At 38.1% G+C, this 24,267-nt stretch overlaps 1 protein-coding gene across 1 annotated transcript; it reads left to right on the top strand.

Moving 5' to 3' along the window:
* Positions 1 to 782: 782 nt before the first annotated feature.
* On the top strand, positions 783 to 24,267 carry UPK2 (uroplakin 2). The gene is made up of 5 exons (XM_053691306.1): positions 783 to 941; positions 13,787 to 13,924; positions 16,437 to 16,566; positions 22,841 to 22,917; positions 23,539 to 24,267. Exons 1-5 carry the CDS (start codon positions 881 to 883, stop codon positions 23,664 to 23,666), a joined length of 534 nt encoding a protein of 177 aa, XP_053547281.1. The 5' UTR covers positions 783 to 880; the 3' UTR covers positions 23,667 to 24,267.

Below are 24,267 nucleotides of genomic sequence, written 5' to 3'. Positions count from 1 at the left end.
TGTCATGGTGTATCAGTGTGTGAGAGGGAGGATGGCACTGCTGCTGTGTGTGCTGTACGTGTGCTGTATATACATGTCATGGTGTATCAGTGTGTGAGGGGGAGGCTGGCACTGCTGCTGTCTGTGCTGTGTATACATGTCATGGTGTATAAGTGTGTGAGGGTGAGGCTGGCACTGCTGCTGTCTGTGCTGCACCTGTGCTGTGTATACATGTCATGGTGTATCAGTGTGTAAGGGTGATGCTGGCACTGCTGCTACCTGTGCTATATGTTCATGTCATGATGTACTGTATCAGTGTGTGAAATGGAGGACACTGGTACTGCTGTTGCATCAGTACTTTGTATACATTTCAGGTCTACCTAACCTTTTCAAGTTAAGTTTTAATTTATTTGCACTTTAAGGCTGATAAATATAATATAATATAATATATATATATATATATATATATATATATATATATATATATATATATATATATATATATATATATATATATATATGTGTGTGTGTGTGTGTGTGTGTGTGTATGTATATATATATATATATATATATATATATATATATATATATATATATATATAAATATATATATATATATGCTATTTGTATATGTAGTGGTGTAAGAGAGTGCTACAATACCTAAGGCTGCAGGATATGTGCAAGGTGGCTGCTGCAGGGGTCACGCTATGTATGGGGTAAAGGAGTGGTATGAGATACAGAGATGAATATCCAGAATATCCACATTCCTCTACCTCTTTTACTGTGATTGGTCACTTAGCTGTGATGGATGGAAGGTGGGAGCTTACCTGTGGGACAAGTAAATGTGAATCAGTTATTGTGTATGCAGACATAGACTTGTGTAGTCACATTTGGTGTCACCATGCATGTCCTAGGATTCATCACCGCGCTGCTTCTCATCTCCACCACCTCTGCCGTTGATAGTAAGTTTAGGGGGGCATAGCTGTGGGAGATTTCATGTGCAATTTAGGGGTGCTTGCTATCAAATGATTTCTTTGCATCAGTAGTGAGTATCTGTGGTTTATTTATAAGTAACAGTTTATGTCAGTTTGTTTATTTTATTCTTCTCTCCTTGCTCTATGTTTTATGTACTGCCATAGGGGGGTGTACCACAAACATCATTGTAGAACCCCCAGTTCTCAAAGGTATCCATCACTTTGCACGGTTAATTCTTGTTTTCATGTCTTTTATTCTAACCACAACTAAAAGAAAGGTAAATAGAGAGAAAGGGACACAAGTAGTATAAACTCTAATACCACCCTCAGTTCTTTGTATGGAACTTTATGGTACTCTTTGTTAGACTCTCCACATATTTTGTTTTATAATTAGAACCATTTCTTGATGTTGGCAGTATCATAAGGGTGCCACCTGTTGTCACTCCAATGCCCTGTTGTCAACCCAATGCCCTGTTGTCATATCACAACTCATTATACAGAAAGCTTTGATCTAGGCACTGGGAGTGGGGTTAACTAATGTTGCCACTGAGCTATGTATAAAGGGAGGAGGATGATACTTGGGTGGGGGTTATATTTTCTGCAACTGGTGCATGCTGTTTTTACTTACATCCTTATTTCCAATTTAACTCTCTCCTTGCCTTTGGCAGAGCAGATAACATGTAAAAAAGCCATGCTAATATATAGATATTATTTATAGTTTGGGAAATGGGGGTTCTGTGATAATGATTGTGGTGCATAGCCATCTCCAACACCACCTAGATCTGCCACTGCCAGTCCCACAGTATGGAAATACAGCTCAAAAGACTAATCAATCCCACATAAGCAGAGGCAATCAAGTCATTTTTTAGACAGTGTTACAGTAGCCCACCTTAAACACACACAAAAACGTCCCCCTTTAATTTGTTCACAATGATCCATTTTCGCTGCTGGAGTGTATGAAATTGTTTACAAATAGTTACTTAGCTTTTATATTGGCATGTAAAATAGCTGATTTAGCCTGTAATATCCCTAACAATACTGACAGTTTCTATACCTAGGTATAGGCTATTGACAAACTGTGTAAACACAGCCAGCAGAAGAAATTACACTCCCAGTGGGAGGTGGAAGAGATAAAACACTAAATGTTACTTTTTAATTGTTCTTTCTAAGTATTGTACAGAGACATAGATAAGAAAAATAAGCATTTGAGTGATAAGATAAGATCTGATCTGTCTGCAAGCATACCCTATTTTGATGGGCTTTTTTTAAAGGGATACTAAACCCACATTTTTCTTTCAAGATTCAGATAGAGCATGACTTTTTTAGTAACTTTCTAATTTACTCCTATTATCAATTTTTCTATGTTCTCTTGTTATGTTTATTTAAAAAGCAGGAATGTAAATCTTAGCAGCCAGCCCATTTTAGGTTCAGCACCATGGGTAGTGTTTGCTTATTGGTGGCTGACATTTAGCCACCAATAAGCAAGCATAACCCAGGTTCTCAACCAAAAATGGGCCCGCTCCTAGGCATCACATTCCTGCTTTTTAAATAAAGAAAGTAAGAGAACGATGACAAATTGATAATAGTACATTAGAAAGTTGCTTAAAATTGCATGCTCTATCTGAATCATTAAAGGAAAAAATGGGCTTAGTGTCCCTTTAAACAAGCAATTCCAGCTATTTATTTTGCAAAAAGAAGCATGAATGATCAATTTCTCATACATTTTGTATATACCAAATCCTGAGGAACACAATAAAGGAAAAACTATTTTACAGTGAACTGCATGCTGCTATTGAATTTACATATACCGTATATCAGTATAGTAGGATTCAAGGCTTTAGAAATGGGTTTTACATTTAGCCATATATTTGGATTACCTAAAAGTAAAATGTCATTTTGATGTATTTTTGATATTCAAATATATTGAAAAATCAATTGAGAAATAAAATACAAAGACTAACAACAGAGTCTGGTCTTGAAAAATGTGAGATAAAAATAATATAATGTAAATAATAGCAAACTGTAATGTAATATTTCAGAGCAAAAATCTAAAGATTTCATTAGTTTTTATGTACAAAATACACTCAAAGAATTAAAGGGATAGTTAATTTTGAAAGAAAAGGGAATTAAACACATTCATGAATATTATATTGCCTACAATGTTGACACCTTAAAATAAACTTAAAAAACTAATCATTAAAAAACAACATAATATGAGGCCAGATGTAAAGGGTTGGAAAAAGGCAAGCATCTCGGTGACCTCTGGGGCAGAGTATAGACAATCTGGGTGGAGTTTGTTTGGAAAGTCCCCAGTTTAGCGCAGTTGAGCTCCTAATTGTGTTCCACAAATTTCTAGCTACAGGGGCCCATTATGTAAAAAGAGAATTACACTTTTTTAAATGAGGGTTTTTGTGTTAGTGAAATTGTAAGGGTGATAAAAGCTAAGATATAGCTGTGTCTTGTTCTACAGATCCCTTGAACCTAATCAGCTACATAATCTTATTGCAGTGATCACATGACTTGTAGGGCAGTGGTTTTCAACTTAAAGGGACAGTATACACCAATTTCTTCTGTTATGTGTGATCAGTCCACGGGTCATCATTACTTCTGGGATATAACTCCTCCCCAACAGGAAATGCAAGAGGATTCACCCAGCAGAGCTGCATATAGCTCCTCCCCTCTACGTCAGTCCCAGTCATTCTCTTGCACCCAACGACTAGATAGGATGTGTGAGAGGACTATGGTGATTATACTTAGTTTTTATGACTTCAATCAAAAGTTTGTTATTTTACAATAGCACCGGAGCGTGTTATTACTTCTCTGGCAGAGTTTGAAGAAGAATCTACCAGAGTTTTTTTACTATGATTTTAACCGGAGTAGTTAAGATCATATTGCTGTTCTCGGCCATCTGAGGGAGGTAAAAGCTTCAGATCAGGGGACAGCGGGCAGATGAATCTGCATTGAGGTATGTAGCAGTTTTTATTTTCTGAATGGAATTGATGAGAAAATCCTGCCATACCGTTATAATGACATGTATGTATACACTTCAGTATTCTGGGGATGGTATTTCACCGGAACTACTCTGTTAAAGGTCACTAATCATTTTAATAAGTATTTATCATGTTAAACGTTTTTGCTGGAATGTAGAATCGTTTACATTGCTGAGGTACTGAGTGAATAAATATCTGGGCATTATTTTCCACTTGGCAGTTGTTTGCTTTTAATTGTGACAGTTTCGTTTCTCTTCACTGCTGTGTATGAGAGGGAGGGTCCGTTTTTGGCGCTCTTTGCTACGCATCAAAAATTTCCAGTCAGCTACTCTTATATTCCTGCATGATCCGGTTCATCTCTGACAGATCTCAGGGGTCTTCAAACTTCTTTAGAGGGAGGTATATTCTCTCAGCAGAGCTGTGAGAATTTTATATTGACTGTGAATAATCTGTAATTTTTATGTCAAATTTAATTATTGTTATTTTACTAATGGGAACAAACCTTTGCTAAAAGTTGTGTTGTTTTAAAGTTTGATGCTATAACTGTTTTTTCAGTTCATTATCTCAACTGTCATTTAATCGTTTAGTACCTCTTTGAGGCACAGTACGTTTTTGCTAAAAAAGATTATAACCAGGTTGCAAGTTATTGCTAGTGTGTTAAACATGTCTGACTCAGAGGAAGATATCTGTGTCATTTGTTCCAATGCCAAGGTGGAGCCCAATAGAAATTTATGTACTAACTGTATTGATGCTACTTTAAATAAAAGTCAATCTGTACAATGTGAACAAATTTCACCAAACTGCGAGGGGAGAGTTATGCCGACTAACTCGCCTCACGCGGCAGTACCTGCATCTCCCGCCCGGGAGGTGCGTGATATTATGGCGCCTAGTACATCTGGGCGGCCATTACAGATAACATTACATGATATGGCTACTGTTATGACTGAAGTTTTGTCTAAATTACCAGAACTAAGAGGCAAGCGTGATCACTCTGGGGTGAGAACAGAGTGCGCTGACAATACTAGGGCCATGTCTGATACTGCGTCACAGCTTGCAGAGCATGAGGACGGAGAGCTTCATTCTGTGGGTGACGGTTCTGATCCAAACAGATTGGATTCAGATATTTCAAATTTTAAATTTAAATTGGAGAACCTCCGTGTATTACTAGGAGAGGTCTTAGCAGCTCTCAATGATTGTAACACCGTTGCAATACCAGAGAAACTGTGTAGGTTGGATAAATACTTTGCGGTACCGGCGAGTACTGACGTTTTTCCTATACCTAAGAGATTAACTGAAATTGTTACTAAGGAGTGGGATAGACCCGGTGTGCCGTTCTCACCCCCTCCAATATTTAGAAAGATGTTTCCAATAGACGCCACCACTCGGGACTTATGGCAAACGGTCCCTAAGGTGGAGGGAGCAGTTTCTACTTTAGCTAAGCGTACCACTATCCCGGTGGAGGATAGCTGTGCTTTTTCAGATCCAATGGATAAAAAATTAGAGGGTTACCTTAAGAAAATGTTTGTTCAACAAGGTTTTATATTGCAACCCCTTGCATGTATCGCGCCGATTACGGCTGCGGCAGCATTTTGGATTGAGTCTCTGGAAGAGAACCTTAGTTCATCTACGCTAGACGACATTATGGACAGGCTTAGAGTCCTTAAACTAGCTAATTCATTCATTTCGGAGGCCGTAGTACATTTAACCAAACTTACGGCTAAGAACTCAGGATTCGCCATACAGGCACGTAGGGCGCTGTGGCTAAAATCCTGGTCAGCTGATGTTACTTCTAAGTCCAAATTACTTAATATACCTTTCAAGGGGCAGTCTTTATTTGGGCCCGGTTTGAAAGAAATTATCGCTGACATTACAGGAGGTAAGGGCCACGCCCTACCTCAAGACAAAGCCAAAGCTAAGGCTAGACAGTCTAATTTTCGTCCCTTTCGGAATTTCAAAACAGGAGCAGCATCAACCTCCACTGCACCAAAACAGGAAGGAGCTGTTGCTCGTTACAGGCAAGGCTGGAAGCCTAACCAGTCCTGGAACAAGGGCAAACAGGCCAGGAAACCTGCTGCTGCCCCAAAGACAGCATGAACCGAGAGCCCCCGATCCGGGACCGGATCTAGTGGGGGGCAGACTTTCTCTCTTCGCCCAGGCCTGGGCAAGAGATGTTCAGGATCCCTGGGCGCTAGAGATCATATCTCAGGGATACCTTCTAGACTTCAAATTATCTCCCCCAAGAGGGAGATTTCATCTGTCAAGGTTGTCAACAAACCAGATAAAGAAAGAAGCGTTTCTACGCTGTGTACAAGATCTGTTATTAATGGGAGTGATCCATCCGGTTCCGCGGTCGGAACAAGGACAAGGGTTCTACTCAAACCTGTTTGTGGTTCCCAAAAAAGAGGGAACTTTCAGGCCAATCTTAGATTTAAAGATTCTAAACAAATTCCTAAGAGTTCCATCGTTCAAAATGGAATCTATTCGGACAATCTTACCCATGATCCAAAAGGGTCAGTACATGACCACAGTGGATTTAAAAGATGCTTACCTTCACATACCGATTCACAAAGATCATTACCGGTATCTACGGTTTGCCTTCCTAGACAGGCACTACCAGTTTGTAGCTCTTCCATTCGGATTGGCTACGGCCCCAAGAATCTTCACAAAGGTTCTGGGTGCCCTTCTGGCGGTACTAAGACCGCGAGGGATTTCGGTAGCTCCGTACCTAGACGACATTCTAATACAAGCTTCAAGCTTTCAAACTGCCAAGTCTCATACAGAGTTAGTTCTGGCATTTCTAAGGTCGCATGGATGGAAAGTGAACGAAAAGAAGAGTTCTCTTTTTCCTCTCACAAGAGTTCCATTCTTGGGGACTCTTATAGATTCTGTAGAAATGAAGATTTACCTGACAGAAGACAGGTTAACAAGGCTTCAAGATGCATGCCGTGTCCTTCATTCCATTCAACACCCGTCAGTAGCTCAATGCATGGAGGTGATCGGCTTAATGGTAGCGGCAATGGACATAGTACCTTTTGCACGCCTACACCTCAGACCACTGCAATTGTGCATGCTAAGTCAGTGGAATGGGGATTACTCAGATTTGTCCCCTACTCTGAATCTGAATCAAGAGACCAGAAATTCTCTTCTATGGTGGCTTTATCGGCCACACCTGTCCAGGGGGATGCCATTCAGCAGGCCAGACTGGACAATTGTAACAACAGACGCCAGCCTACTAGGTTGGGGCGCTGTCTGGAATTCTCTGAAGGCTCAGGGATTATGGAATCAGGAGGAGAGTCTCCTTCCAATAAACATTCTGGAATTGAGAGCAGTTCTCAATGCCCTTCTGGCTTGGCCCCAATTAACAACTCGGGGGTTCATCAGGTTTCAGTCGGACAATATCACGACTGTAGCTTACATCAACCATCAGGGAGGGACAAGAAGCTCCCTAGCAATGATGGAAGTATCAAAGATAATTCGCTGGGCAGAGTCTCACTCTTGCCACCTATCAGCAATCCACATCCCGGGAGTGGAGAACTGGGAGGCGGATTTCTTGAGTCGCCAGACTTTTCATCCGGGAGAGTGGGAACTTCATCCGGAGGTCTTTGCCCAAATACTTCGACGTTGGGGCAAACCAGAGATAGATCTCATGGCGTCTCGCCAGAACGCCAAACTTCCTCACTGCGGGTCCAGATCCAGGGATCCGGGAGCGGTTCTGATAGATGCTTTGACAGCACCTTGGAAATTCGGGATGGCTTATGTGTTTCCACCCTTCCCGCTGCTTCCTCGATTGATTGCCAAAATCAAACAGGAGAGAGCATCAGTGATTCTAATAGCGCCTGCATGGCCACGCAGGACTTGGTATGCAGATCTAGTGGACATGTCATCCTGTCCGCCTTGGTCTCTACCTCTAAGACAGGACCTTCTGATACAAGGTCCATTCAAACATCAAAATCTAACTTCTCTGAGACTGACTGTTTGGAAATTGAACGCTTGATTTTATCAAAACGTGGTTTTTCTGAGTCGGTTATTGATACCCTGATACAGGCTAGGAAGCCTGTTACCAGAAAGATTTACCATAAAATATGGCGTAAATACCTATACTGGTGCGAATCCAAACGTTACTCCTGGAGTAAGGTTAGGATCCCTAGGATATTGTCCTTTCTACAAGAAGGTTTAGAAAAGGGTTTATCAGCTAGTTCATTAAAGGGACAGATTTCAGCTCTGTCCATCTTGTTACACAGGCGTCTGTCAGAAAATCCAGACGTCCAGGCCTTTTGTCAGGCTTTAGCTAGGATCAAGCCTGTGTTTAAAGCTGTTGCTCCGCCATGGAGTTTAAACTTAGTTCTTAACGTTTTACAGGGTGTTCCGTTTGAACCCCTTCATTCCATTGATATAAAATTGTTATCTTGGAAAGTTCTGTTTTTAATGGCTATTTCCTCGGCTCGAAGAGTCTCTGAGTTATCAGCATTACATTGTGATTCTCCTTATCTGATTTTTCACTCAGACAAGGTAGTTCTGCGTACTAAACCTGGGTTCTTACCTAAGGTAGTCACTAACAGGAATATCAATCAAGAGATTGTTGTTCCATCCTTGTGTCCAAATCCTTCTTCAAAGAAGGAACGTCTTCTACACAATCTGGATGTAGTTCGTGCCCTCAAGTTCTACTTGCAGGCAACTAAAGATTTTCGCCAAACTTCTTCCCTGTTTGTCGTTTATTCTGGACAGAGGAGAGGTCAAAAAGCTTCTGCTACCTCTCTCTCTTTTTGGCTTCGTAGCATAATACGTTTAGCCTATGAGACTGCTGGACAGCAGCCTCCTGGAAGAATTACAGCTCACTCCACTAGAGCTGTGGCTTCCACTTGGGCCTTTAAGAATGAGGCCTCTGTTGAACAGATTTGCAAGGCTGCAACTTGGTCTTCGCTTCATACTTTTTCCAAATTTTACAAATTTGACACTTTTGCTTCTTCGGAGGCTATTTTTGGGAGAAAGGTTCTTCAGGCAGTGGTTCCTTCTGTATAATGAGCCTGCCTATCCCTCCCGTCATCCGTGTACTTTTGCTTTGGTATTGGTATCCCAGAAGTAATGATGACCCGTGGACTGATCACACATAACAGAAGAAAACATAATTTATGCTTACCTGATAAATTCCTTTCTTCTGTTGTGTGATCAGTCCACGGCCCGCCCTGTTTTTAAGGCAGGTAAATATCTTTTAAATTATACTCCAGTCACCACTTCACCCTTGGTTACTCCTTTCTCGTTGATTCTTGGTCGAATGACTGGGACTGACGTAGAGGGGAGGAGCTATATGCAGCTCTGCTGGGTGAATCCTCTTGCATTTCCTGTTGGGGAGGAGTTATATCCCAGAAGTAATGATGACCCGTGGACTGATCACACAACAGAAGAAAGGAATTTATCAGGTAAGCATAAATTATGTTTTTTCTTTAACTGCATGTAATAGACACTACTATAAAGAATAATATGCACAGACACTGATCTAAAAATCCAGTATAAAACCGTTTAAAAACTTACTTAAAAGCTACCAGTTTAGCTCTGTTGAAAGGATTAGCTCAAACAGCCACTGCAAGTAGTGGTTCTATAGCAAATAAAAAGCACAAACTCCCCCCCTCCCCCTTCCTCTGCATATGAAAAGACTCTTTACACAAACAGGAGCAAGCTGGAGTAGGTAATAGTATACATCAGTATTCTCCTAAAACTTTAGGGCTTGGTCAGGAGTCTGAAAATCAGCACAGTCAGGTAGATTACGAGTTGTGCGTTCATGTTTTAACGCTGAAAAATTTCAGTGTTAAAACAGCAACGCAGCCATTACCTGTACGGTAAGCCTTTTAGCCTGTAACGCAACGTCAGTCCCGCACTCGTAAAAATGACGTTTTTTCATGGCACTTCCATAGAGCAACCATTACGAGTTTTGCGGTGAGGCTAAAAAGCTGGCGTTACACCCTATAACGCAAGATCCGTACCGCCATCTGAGAGCAGTAGTTATGAGTTTGATGCAACAAACCTGTTAAATAAAACTCATAACTAAAGTGTTACAAAGTACACTAAACAGCTCTTTTACCTGTAAAAAAACACAAAAAAAACCCCAACAGTAAAACCCACTACTCAACCAACCCCCTAAAATAATAAACCTAACTCTAACAAAAGCCTAAGCTACCCATTGCCCTGAAAAGAGCATTTGTATGGGCATTGCCCTTAAAAGGGCATTTAGCTCTTTTGCATTGCCCTGAAAAGGGCATTTAGCTCTTTTAAGAAAAGCCCAAAACCTAAACTAAAAAAAAAAAAAAACACCCCAAAAAGTTTAAAAAATCCTAACACTAACCCCCAAAGATCCACTTAGTTTCTTAAGTCCGGACATTCAGGTGGCGAGAAGTCTTCATCCAGGCGGCGGCTTCTATCTTCATCCAGGCGGCATCTTCTATCTTCACCCCGGGGGCGCGGAGCAGGTCCATCCTGAAGACACCCGGCGTGGAGCATCCTCTTCATACGGTCGCTGCCATATACTGAATCTTCAATGCAAGGGAGCCTTTTCATAATGGTGTCCCTTGCATTCCTATTGGCTGATTTGATTTTGGAAATAATTTAAATCAGCCAATAGGATGAGAGCTACTGAAATTCTATTAGCTAATTTGAACAGCCAATAGAATTTCAGAAGCTCTCATCCTATTGGCTGTTTTGAACAGCCAATAGGATTTCCGTAGCTCTCATCCTATTGGCTGATTTGAATTTCCAGACTTCAGGATGATAGAAGACGCCGCCTGGATAAAGATGGAGCTGCCTGGATGAAGATGGAGCCGCCTGGATGAAGATGGAGCCGCCGGGATGAAGATCCTTCAAGCCGGACTTCAGCAACTGTGAGTATCTTAAGAGGGTTTGGTGTTAGGTTTTTTTAAGGTTTTTTCTGGTGGTTTTTTTTTAAGATTAGAGGTTGGGTATTTCTTAAAAGAGCTAAATGCCCTTTTAAGGGCAAGAAAAAGAGCTAAATGTCCTTTTAAGAGCAATGCCCATACAAATGCCCTTTTCAGGGCAATGGGTAGATTAGGTTTTTTTAGATATTTTTTGTTATATTGTGGGTTGGGGGGGGTGGGGGTTTGTAATGTTAGTGGGTCTTTGTATTTTTGTTTTGAAAAAGAGCTGATTTCTTTAGGGGCAATGCCCTACAAAAGGCCCTTTTAAGGGCTATTGGTAGTTTATTATAGATTAGGTTTCATTAATTTTGGGGTGTTTTTTTTTTTATTTTTTAAAATGGGTATTAGAATAGGAATATTTTTTATTGTTTTGGATAATTCGTTTATTTTGTGTAATGTTTTTTTTTTTTCGTTTTGGGGTGGGTTTTTCTTTTTAGAATAGCCATTTTTTATTTTTAATGGGCAGCAAAAGAGCTGAATGCCCTTTTAAGGGCAATGCCCATACAAAGGCCCTTTTCCGGGCAATGGGTAGATTAGGTTTTACTTTATTTTTATTTTGTGGGTTTGGGGGGTGGGGGTTTGTATACTGTTAGGGGGGGTTGTTTTTCTTTTGTAAGAAAAGAGCTGTTATCTTTAGGACAATGCCCTACAAAAGGCCCTTTTAAGGGCCCTTGGTACTTTATTATAGATTAGGGTTTTTTATTTTGGGGTGGGTTTTTTTTGTTTTTTTTAAAGGGTATTAGAATAGGAATAATTTTTATTGTTTTTGATCATTTCGTTTGTTATTTTTTGTAATGGTAGGTTTTTTTTTTTTTTTGTAATGTTAGGTTTTAGTGTAAAGCAGCTTAGGTTTTATTTCAAAGGTAAGTTTGTATTTATTTTAATTAGGTAGTTAGTAGATAGTTAATAACTATTTACTAACTAGTCTACCTAGTTAAAATAAATACAAACTTACTTGTGAAATAAAAATAAAACCTAAGCTAGCTACAATATTTATTTATTTATTTATTTATAAAATATTTTACCAGGAAGGATACATTGAGATTTCTCTCGTTTTCAAGTATGTCCTGGGATAATATAAATTATTTGTTATATTGTAGCTAGTTTAGGTTATATTTCACTGGTAAGTATATACAGTATTTAGTTTTAAATAGGTATTATTTAGTTAATAATTGTAACTTTAATTTAGCTCTATTTTAATTTTGTTAAAGTTAGGGGGTGTTAAGGTTAGGGTTACGGTTAGGATTAGGTTTAGGGTAAGGTTTAGGGGTTAATAGTTTAATTTAGGTTGTTGCGATGTGGGGGGCTGGTGGTTTAGGGGTTAATAGGTTTATTTAGTGGTAGTGATGTGGGAGGCCAGAGGTTTAGGGGTTAATAGCTTTATTTAGTGGCAGCGATGTCGGGGAGCGGCAGAATAGAGGTTAATATCTTTATTATAGTGTGGCTGATGTTGGGGTGCGGGGGAATAGGGGTTAATTACTTTAGTATAGTGGTGGCGATATCGGGAGTGGCAGATTAGGGGATAAAACCATTATGTAGGTGTCGGCGATGTTGGGGGTATCAGGTTAGGGGTGTTTAGACGTGGGGTTTATGTTAGGGTGTTAGGTTTAAACGTAACTTTTTTTCCCCATAGACATAAATAGGGCTGCGTTAAGGAGCTTTTCATTCCGCGATCGCAGGTGTTAGTTTTTTTTCTAACACGCTCTTCCCATTGATGTCTATGGGGAAAGCGTGCACAAGCACATCAAAACAGCGCTTGTATTTTGTGCGGTATGGAGTTCATCGCAACCATATCGCAAGCACAAAGCGGCTGTTTCAAAACGTGTAATGGCAGCGCTACGGAGGGTGAAATAACGCAACTTTTGTTGCATTCGTTTCACACCCTCTATAGCGCAAAACTTGTAATCTACCTGAATGTTATTTAAAAATAAGCAAAACTGTACATTTAAAAAAACAAAACAAAAGTTGTATATAAATGGATCATCTACAAAACATGTATGCAAAGAAAAATCTAGTGTATAATGTCCCTTTAAAGGGACTTTTAAACTAATTTCTGTGTATCCTTACATGAAAAGCATATGTACATATACTCAGCAGCAGCAATGTACCACTGGGAGATAGCTGGTTGAAAAGCATATGTACATATGTTAAGCAGCAGCGATGTACTGGGAGCTAGCTGCTAACTGATGGCTACACAAATTTGTCTCTTGTCATTGGCTCACAAAATTTGCCCAGTAGGGCGTTGCTGCTCTGGATATGACTTTAACTGTGTGTTTATTCACTTTGCAGGGGTTAGGCACATTTTAGAGCTGTTTCATTATAAATAGGACATTTTAGCAAAATCCCAAAAATTTTATGTGTCTCATAACTCACATTTTTCATTCTCTCCTTTCTCCAATCTAAAATTAAATAGTTTGTATCTCCTATTACCCCTAAAATATTTTTTTATCCATATATTCTTGACTGAGTGGAGATTAATGATGTAGCGTTGAGTAAAAGTCTGGCTCCAGCTCATTACTATTATACACCTGAGCAGCTTCATACGCAAGTAAGAAGTTTCTTGTTTGTTTGGGGGGGCATTTGAGAGCTCTGAACTACACAGTTCATTATCATGATCTTTATTTGTAACATGTCAACAGGTTCCAGATCCCACAGAGATATACAGGAGGCAAACACAATAATAAATACACAGCAAAAATAAGCAGAGACAGAAGGGTTAGGACTTAGGGGGGCAATGGTTGTTACTTTACCAATGATCTGACCCCAAATTATGTTATGACTCTGTAATCTTGGTGGGGTGGGTGACAGTTGATTAAATCACCTTATTCATAATTAGTCGATTGAGTTTCCCTGTGAATGTTAGTAATGGACTATTGCTTTTTATTCACATTCATGTATAAAATCTTTTCTTTTCATGCAGCGTTTAATACAACGAAAGCAGATGGCCTTGTAATAAATCCACTCACTTCAACTGTGATAATTGCCTTTCCTCCATGTACATATGATGGAAAAACTGCAGAACTCATAGTAAAGAACAGCAGCAGTACCATTTTAACCGGTATGGAATTTAATTTATTAACTCTTTTGCATGTTACACACTCACATACATGTAAACACACACATAAACATATACACACTCACTCACATACATACACACACATGTATACACACTCACTTACATACATACACACACATGTAATCACACATGTACACATACACATATACACACACACTCACATACATACACACACATGTATACACACTCACATACATACACACACATGTAATCACACACGTACACATATACACACTAACATACATACACACACATGTATACACACTCACATACATACACACACATGTAATCACACATGTACACATACACATATACACATGTACACACACACTCACATACATACACTCACTCACATACATACACACACACATACATGTAAACACACACATACACATATACACACTCACTTACATACATACACACACATGTAATCACACACGTACACATACAGGGAGTGCAGAATTATTAGGCAAATGAGTATTTTGACCACATCATCCTCTTTATGCATGTTGTCTTACTCCAAGCTGTATAGGCTCGAAAGCCTACTACCAATTAAGCATATTAGGTGATGTGCATCTCTGTAATGAGAAGGGGTGTGGTCTAATGACATCAACACCCTATATCAGGTGTGCATAATTATTAGGCAACTTCCTTTCCTTTGGCAAAATGGGTCAAAAGAAGGACTTAACAGGCTCAGAAAAGTCAAAAATAGTGAGATATCTTGCAGAGGGATGCAGCACTCTTAAAATTGCAAAGCTTCTGAAGCGTGATCATCGAACAATCAAGCGTTTCATTCAAAATAGTCAACAGGGTCGCAAGAAGCGTGTGGAAAAACCAAGGCGCAAAATAACTGCCCATGAACTGAGAAAAGTCAAGCGTGCAGCTGCCAAGATGCCACTTGCCACCAGTTTGGCCATATTTCAGAGCTGTAACATCACTGGAGTGCCCAAAAGCACAAGGTGTGCAATACTCAGAGACATGGCCAAGGTAAGAAAGGCTGAAAGACGACCACCACTGAACAAGACACACAAGCTGAAACGTCAAGACTGGGCCAAGAAATATCTCAAGACTGATTTTTCTAAGGTTTTATGGACTGATGAAATGAGAGTGAGTCTTGATGGGCCAGATTGATGGGCCCGTGGCTGGATTGGTAAAGGGCAGAGAGCTCCAGTCCGACTCAGACGCCAGCAAGGTGGAGGTGGAGTACTGGTTTGGGCTGGTATCATCAAAGATGAGCTTGTGAGGCATTTTCGGGTTGAGGATGGAGTCAAGCTCAACTCCCAGTCCTACTGCCAGTTTCTGGAAGACACCTTCTTCAAGCAGTGGTACAGGAAGAAGTCTGCATCCTTCAGGAAAAACATGATTTTCATGCAGGACAATGCTCCATCACACGCGTCCAAGTACTCCACAGCGTGGCTGGCAAGAAAGGGTATAAAAGAAGAAAATCTAATGACATGGCCTCCTTGTTCACCTGATCTGAACTCCATTGAGAACCTGTGGTTCATCATCAAATGTGAGATTTACAAGGAGGGAAAACAGTACACCTCTCTGAACAGTGTCTGGGAGGCTGTGGTTGCTGCTGCATGCAATGTTGATGGTGAACAGATCAAAACACTGACAGAATCCATGGATGGCAGCCTTTTGAGTGTCCTTGCAAAGAAAGGTGGCTATATTGGTCACTGATTTGTTTTTGTTTTGTTTTTGAATGTCAGAAATGTATATTTGTGAATGTTGAGATGTTATATTGGTTTCACTGGTAAAAATAAATAATTGCAATGGGTATATATTTGTTTTTTGTTAAGTTGCCTAATAATTATGCACAGTAATAGTCACCTGCACACACAGATATCCCCCTAAAATAGCTAAAACTAAAAACAAACTAAAAACTACTTCCAAAAATATTCAGCTTTGATATTAATGAGTTTTTTGGGTTCATTGAGAACATGGTTGTTGTTCAATAATAAAATTAATCCTCAAAAATACAACTTGCCTAATAATTCTGCACTCCCTGTACACATATACACATGTACACACACACTTGCATACACACACACAAACACAAAGATAGAACATACTGTATACATGTCAGCCTACACATGCAATATGCTTGTTACTGCATCAAAAGAGATATGTGAGAGTCTAAGTTCCAATCAGACATGGCTAAATTGTTCCGGGGTTCAAATGGAAATTTTATTCTCAATTTTTAAACAATTTAATAAATGTTAACTTTTAACTCGTCATTCTAGCCTTGAATCCATCAGTGTACCGCTATAAGGGTTTCCCTTGTGAATTGGTAATGGATTGGATCACAGTACCACTCTCTTGTATAACACATTAGCCATGACACATTAGAGGCTTAGATAGGTCCTAGCTGTAAATAGATATAAGGGAGAGTGCCATTGGTTCTAGTGTTTTGGTTTTGCATTCATATCATATTGTTCTTACTTGAAATATTGCAAACACGTTAATCTTACTTGTGACTTGTCTTCTGCAGAAACGTTCATAGTACCACAGTGCCGCTTAAGAAGGGATATTATTATACCCAGCGATTCAATTTCTGGGAATCAGCTAAGCAGAAATGTGGGCTACCGTATAAGAAACCTATCGCCTGGAGGAAACTATACGTGAGTACCAGTCCTACCTTAACATTTTACGTTTAAATTAAAGAAACAGCAAAGTCAAAATTAAGCTTGAATAAATAAGACAGAGCATGGAATTTTTTTTTTTTTCCAATTTACTTCCATTTCCTGTTATCGGGTTTGCTTAGTTCTCCTGGTATCCTTTGTTAAAGAGTAATCCTAGGTGAGCTGCATTCTTTTGGCAGCAGTGTTTGCAACATTGTTTATAGCAATCTTATACATGGTTACAAATGTTGCTGCCATTATATGCTAAAGACATGTGTATGCTCCTAAGCTCCTATCAGTCTACCTAGGTTTTATAGCAATGTTCTACATAGTTACAAACACTGCTGCCATAGAATGCTAAAGATATGTGCTCACTCCTAAACTTCTATCAGCCTTACCAGATTTACTCTTCAATTACAAAGGATACCTAGTGAACAAAGCACATTCACTAATAGAAGTACATTTAATTGTTTAACTGTGCATGCTTTAAAGCATGAAAGTTTCAATTGGACTTTACTGTCCCTTTAATATGATCCTCATCTCATAAAGCATTATTTAGACCTGGTATTTTCTTTCTTTTTCTTTTTTTTTAAATGATACAAATGGTTATGTTTTTATGGGTTCCCAGGTTTACAGTTCACAGAGATACATTCATAAAACAAGGGAAATATCTGAGTTTAAATGTTTGATTTACTAAAAATGTGAAATTCTGTGACTAATCAATACTTTTTTTTTTTTTAAAGATAATTTCTACTAGAACTATAACAGTACAACTTACATAAGAGCTGAATTACAAGATTGTATATCATAGAAAATCTATACGACAAATAATACCAAAACAATAAATTAACCACATAAATATATAATTCTTGAAACAGTGTCTATAAACCAATCAGTGCTTAATGCATTACACCTGCCAAATCAGAAATTCTTCATTTTACATAAATAAGTGCAATTTTTAGGGTTGCACCGATACCAATACTAGTATCGGTATCGGTGCAGATACCAAGTATTTGTATGAGTACTTGTTCTTGTGCAAATGCACCGATACGATACCTCCTATTCCTACCCATACGCCATCTTGTGGCGTTTTTCAAACTGCATGTTCCCATTTCATTTTAAGCTGGAGTGGAGACTTAACTAAAAATTGTTCACTTCTGTTCTGCCAATACAAATTGCTGTTATTTGTATTATTGTACGTCAGAGCAGTGCCCCAAAAGCTGCTACTTTACAGTTGGAAGCCTACCTGGGAGAGATCACTGTACCTCATTCAGACAAACCCCTGAAGTACTGGGCAGTTAATAAACTGAGATTTAATGGGGCAAAAATATCTTTCTGACCCATGCCGTAGTGTGAAAGTGAAAGACTGTTCAGCTTAACGTCAAACGTCCTTAATGATAGCAGAAACAGACTTATAGCTGAACATGCAGAGATGCTTCTGTTACTTAATAAGAATTTGCCACTAAATTTTGAAAAAATATTCTAATTGCTAGAGTGCCTGTTATACTGCTAGTTCTCATCTTGCACAATTATGCTCAAAACATACTGTACTCTGAGGAACATCCTTAGCCAGGGCTGGACTGGGAATAAAAAGCAGCCCTGGAAAAATATGAAGACCAGCCCTATTTTCTGTTGAGTCAGTAGAATGCAAATGCCCCATTTTTATCAAAGGGGATTACTGGGATACTCCTTCCCTAATATTATTTTCAGAATTAAATTAGAATACTTTGTATTAAAGGGACTGTCAACACCCAGAAAAACTTTATCCCAAACCTTAGATCCACAAAAAAAATGCGCCTGCACCGCATCCCATCTTCAATACCACTAACGTTATGCTTCTAATCTTCAAAAGAACATACAGTTTTCAGAGGTAGATATGGTCGCCAAACTCCCCCCACTGTTACGTAGGAGGCTTCTTCTTAAAGTCATCCACCAATCAGAATCAAATCCTCGGCTAGATTCTTTACACACCTTCACAGAGACATTTTCTATTTCTAATAGCGAGCGGACTAAAATTATAATGCGCATGCGCATTAGCAATAGAACAGCATCCCTGTGAACGAGGATTGAATTAAAAAAAGAAGGGGATGGAGGACGAGGGGGAGGAGTTTGGCAGCCATATCTACCGCTGAAAACTGTATGGGCTTTTAATGATTAGACATATAACGTTAGTGGTATTGAATATGGGATGCGGTGCAGGCGCATCTTTTTTTGTGGATCTAAGGTATGGGATAAAGTTTTCCTGGGTGTTGACTGTCCCTTTAAGTACAAATGTCAGATCGATGAGTTATATAGGCACCCTACAACCCAATTGCATCCAGTAATCACCCCTTAAATTGTTTTATTATTTTAAAATGTCTTTTGAGATACAGTTCATAATTATAAAGAAACGATCTTAAATCATTATTCTGTATTGTGCTTGGTAAACTGTCATGACATAAAAAATTTTATCCGTAATTGGTATCGGTGAGTATTTGAAAAAAGTATCGGTACTTGTACTCGGTCTTAAAAAAATGGTATCGGTGCAACCCTATTTTTTATACAAATGTTTATGGGGTAAAGAGTTTAAATGAAATCTTTGTCAACAATCAGAGCATTAATGCAGCCTTCATTTTTTGTATTTTTATTGACATGGATATATCTAATTATTTACAAAACCCCTTGATGTGCAGCAATAGCATTGGATTTGACCAAGAATGTATAATACTTAAAGGAATACTAAACCCATTTTTTTATTTAATTATTCAGACAGAGCAGGTAATTTTAAGCAACTTTCTCATTTACTCCTATTATCAATTTTCTTCATTTTCTTGTTATCTTTATTTAAAAAGCAGGAATGTAAAGCTTAGGGGCCGGACCCTTTATGGTTCAGACCTGGGCTATACTTGCTTATTAGTTCAGCTATCCAGGGTGCTGAACCTAAAATGGGTTGGCTCCTAAGCTTTACAATCCTGCTTTTTTTTAAAATAAAGATAGCAAGAGTACGAAGAAAAATGTATAATAGGAGTAAATTACAAAGTTGCTTAAAATCGCATGCTCTTTATGAATCATTGGAGAAAAATATTGTGTTTAGTATCTTAAACCAGGTACTCTAACTGTTATGCAGCCTGGCACGTGCATGGGACAAGGTGCCATTAAATTAATCAATCACACTTTTTGTAAAGAAGTTTGTACAAAAAATACTATACTACCCTTCTTGAGATCATTACCCCTTGTTTTGGGAAATACGCTTTCATACTCAGCTTTGTTAAATTTTAATAATGTAATTAATATTAAATTACTGATTGCTCTTACATGGTCTTCCTGTAGAAACATAAAAAGAGAGAGAGATGCACTCAGCTGAGACAGAACAAAAGCTGGAAAAACTTATGTGGCTGTTCGTTTTAGGGTGCCACTCAGGGTGCATACTCTTTTAGCACACTATGCCCCTTCACAGAGAAAAAATATCCTGTAGCATATCAGTCTGACCCTGCCCAATGACAGTCCAGCACAGAAATACCAGGCAATTATTCTCTGAACAAGAGAAACAACAACCCCAGACGATCGTTTCGGCCTTCTGTGGGCCTCGTCAGTGAGGTGCAGTCACATCTCTCTAAGGGCATGTGTGCAAGGAGTCCACGTCTGGTTTCCCCTTTTACTCTTAGGGAGACCCAAGAGCAATTTGCATAAATATAAAAAGAGAATCCTGTAGAAACAAAATCTTGTCTTTGATCCTGTATGTTGTTTGACTTTATGTAAGGCAATGCCTCTGTCCTTTAAAATTGTTTAAATTGATTTTCTCACTAATAACGTCAAAATCATGGGTCTATATTTACCAAAGCTCTCTCTATTGTCCTTTTGTTGATAAAATACAACATTAGACATTTTCCAAACATCTGAAAATCTCCTATCAACAGTGATTCGTTAAACACATTAGCTATTGCTGCAGTTAGAATGGATTATTACATTTTTTAAATTAATATTATCTGTAGACACAATATCATAATTTCCAAAATCCTATGTGGCTATTTCATCACATTTATATTCTGGGCAATTCAATTCTTTCTTTCCTTAAAACTATTTACCCTGAGCCACCTGTGTTTAAAGGTTTGTAAAATAACATTACATTTAGCAGCAACCAGGAGTTAAAGGGACAGTCTACTATAAATGTTTTATTGTTTAAAAAGATAGATAATCCCTTTATTACCCATTCCCCAGTTCTGCATCACCAACACAGTTTTATTAATGTACTTTTTACCTCTGTGATTACCTTGTATCTAAACCTCTGTGTCTTAGGGCTATATACAGACTTGCATTTCAGCCAATTAGTGCTGCTTCCTGCACAACTCCACAGGAGATAGCACAATGTTATTTATATGTCACACATGAACTAGCACTCTCTTGTTGTGAAAAGCAAATACAAAAGCATGTGATAAGAAGCTGCATGTAGTGGCATAGAAACAGGCAGAAATGTAGAGGTTGAAATGTTATAAAGTACATTGATCTAACAATGTTGGTTGTGCAAGCTGGGGAATCAATAGTAAAGGCGTTATCTATCTTTTTAAACAGTAACAATTTTGGTGTAGACTGTCCCTTTAAAGGGACAAAAACCCCATCATTTCTCTTTCATGATTCAGATAGAATATACAATTTGAAACAACTTTCCAAGTTACTTAGTATCAAATTTTCTTCATTTTCTTGTTATCCTTTGTTGAAAAGCAGGGGGTGTAAGCTCAGGAGTGTGCACGTGTCTGGAACACTATATGGCAGCGGTTTTGCACAAATGTTATAAATTAGCACTATATAGCAGTATTATTTTCTGTCATGTAGTAGCCTCAGGCATGTGCACACGACCTACCTAGGTATCTCTTCAACAAAGAATAACATGAGAAAGAAGCAAATTCAATAATAGAAGTCAATTTGAATCTTTTTTACAATCATATTCTCTATCTGAATAATGAAAGACAAATGTGGGATTTTATGTTTATTTCTAAACAATTCTCTAGGGAAAATCATTGCATACAGAATATTTTGGCGCTCTACAAATAACCGATAATAATAATAATAATACAGAGTTTGTTTATGATCATTCCCACCTGTTTCAGATGAATCAAGTGCCCACTTCACTATGTGACATCTTTATTAGGGTTGCCACCCGTCCTTTAAAATACATAACACTTATAAGTTACACATGCTGCAGGGTGGAATATATATAGTGTTGTCCAGAAACACAATACATGTTCCTCCCTGCACACCCTGCAGCATGTGTAACTCATAAGTATCCAAGAAAACATGGCTGAGGTGGCAACCCTAATCTTTATGCAATTAGGAACAGCTGCAGAATTAGTTTAGGGGATCTATTAAATCTAGGATGCGTTTCATAGCTTTAAATCCCTTCTAAGACAGTTTTTTAAATAGTTATTTATCAGAGTTCTTACTGAAATACACTAAACCTACAAAGAGATGCACAGCTTGCACAGTTACATTTTTATTTTTTTGGGATGTCTTATACTGAGAAGGTTTTTAGTTTGTTGTAACTATGAGACCAAGGTACATTGTATGTATGTCTTTTACTTCTCTTTAAAGGGACAGTAAACACCAAAATTGTTATTGTTTAAAAAGATAGATAATGTCTTTACTACCCATTCCACAGCTTTGCACAACTAACATTGTTATATTAATCTACTTTATAACATTTAAACCTCTAAATTTCTGCCTGTTTCTAAGCCACTACAGACAGCCTCTTATCACATGCTTTTTATTAGCTTTTAACAACAGGAGACTGCAAGTTCATGTGGGCCATATAGAAAACATTGTGCTCACGCCCGTGGGTTGTGGATGACACTGCACTAATTTGCTAAAATGCAAGTCAATAGATAATAAATAGTCATGTGATCAGGGGGCTGTCAAAAGAGGCTTAGATACAAGGTAATCACAGAGGTTAAAAGTATATTAATATAACAAGGTTGGTTATGCAAAACTGGGGAATGGGTAATAAAGGGATAATCTATCTTTTTAAAGTTTATAAACAATAAACATTTTGGAGTTGACTATCCCTTTAATTCTTTGTTTTTCCTATAGTTACCTAGGCTAGCACTAAACTAACACAGCTGTGATTTGATTTTGCCTTTGTGAGTATTCTTCCTTTCATGTCACTCAGTACTTTATTATCTGAGATCAGTTACTTTTCCTGTAACATAAATAGTGATAAAAAAGGTACCTGAAAAGATGTTATATGTCTTGATTTGTCTAACATACTATGATATAACATATAGCACTTGTCTGTGTTTTGCAGCGCTGAGTATAATATTAAAGACTCTACAAATAACCTCGTAGCAACCGGTGCTGCTGTACAATTTGTCCCATTAAACCGTGAGTATACAAATAAAGCTGATTTGATACAAAACGGCTGTGTATAAGCATAAGTTTGTTTGTTGTTACTGTTTCACATGGGTAACAAATTAGTTACTACAATTTAAGGAACACATCACATTGGTAACATGTACCATGGTGTTGATATTAAAACATTAAAAGTATATGAAACCCATTTTTTTCCTTTCATGATTCAGATAGTAAATACAATTTTAAATAACTTTCCAATTTACTTCTATTATTTAATTTGCTTCATTCTCTTGGTATCCTTTGCTGGAGAAACACCAATGCACTACTGTGATTTAGCTGAATGCACTGGATTAGCCAATAAGAAGAGGCATATACAGTATGTACAGTCACCATTCCGCACCTCATGAGTCTTCTTAGGTATCCTTTTTAACAAAGGATGTCAAGAGAACAAAACAAATAAGATATTGGAAGTAAATTGGAAAGTTGTTTAAAATACAAGCTTTATCTGCATCATGACAGAAAAAAGTTGGGTTTTATTCCATTTAAATGTTCACATGTAACATACTGACACCTTGTGTAATATTGCATGTACTGCACATACAACATTGTCCAGAGGTGCATACTAATTTCATTTTTCCCATTTTTCCTAAGTCCAAACAGTTCCTGATAAAATGGCTCGCAGTGGTGGAATGGTGGTCATTACAGTTCTGTTATCAGTTGCCATGTTTTTGCTGCTCATCGGACTCGTTATCACACTTGTGCTTGGAGGAAGGAAGTAAAAAACAGCCGTTTACATGGGTCAATTGCAAATACTTTAAGGAATTTTGAATTTGGACTATTTTTTGTGTGATCACTTTTGAACACTGGATACTGACCTTATATAGTTTATAAATAAATAGATGTTTTTATTTTTTAAAAAGAATGAGTAAGGTTATAAATGTAATCACGTACATCTCACTTACTGTATGAAATTCCTTTCCCATCGTCCATTGTTGATTTATGCTCTATCTTTTACCTTATATTAATTCACCTGATTTTACTGTGTATATATGCCCTCGTTGTAAAGCATTCTTAGTTTAAGTCCCTATTTATAACACTGCATTCTATATTTACTAACTCACAATTACTGCCTTTCATACAATTATTTTAATGTGAGACATGAAAACTCTTCCCTAATGCTAAACTCATGCTAAACAGGGATCACTACAAGTTCCAAAGGTTTTGATTATCAACAGAATACAGTAAGATTAGGTATCCTTGGGGGTTTTCTTCCATTTGTGGGATAAACTGCCAATAAAACATAATGCTTAATCAAAATGTACCAGTGCTGCTGTGAGAGTGAGGTGTGGTGAAATTTTGTAATAAAGGTTTGGCAATACA

This window comes from Bombina bombina, chromosome 8 (genome assembly GCF_027579735.1).
Source record: "Bombina bombina isolate aBomBom1 chromosome 8, aBomBom1.pri, whole genome shotgun sequence".
Lineage (NCBI taxonomy): Eukaryota > Metazoa > Chordata > Amphibia > Anura > Bombinatoridae > Bombina > Bombina bombina.
This window is presented reverse-complemented; position numbering and strand designations above follow the sequence as displayed.

Excerpts from the sequence above, each read along its gene's own strand:
- UPK2 (XM_053691306.1), top strand. The coding sequence starts at position 881 with ATGCATGTCCTAGGATTCATCACCGCGCTGCTTCTCATCTCCACCACC. Across the intron at positions 13,925-16,436 it reads CAGCAGTACCATTTTAACCG|AAACGTTCATAGTACCACAG; the intron begins GTATGGAATTTA and ends TGTCTTCTGCAG. Across the intron at positions 16,567-22,840 it reads TCGCCTGGAGGAAACTATAC|CGCTGAGTATAATATTAAAG; the intron begins GTGAGTACCAGT and ends TGTGTTTTGCAG.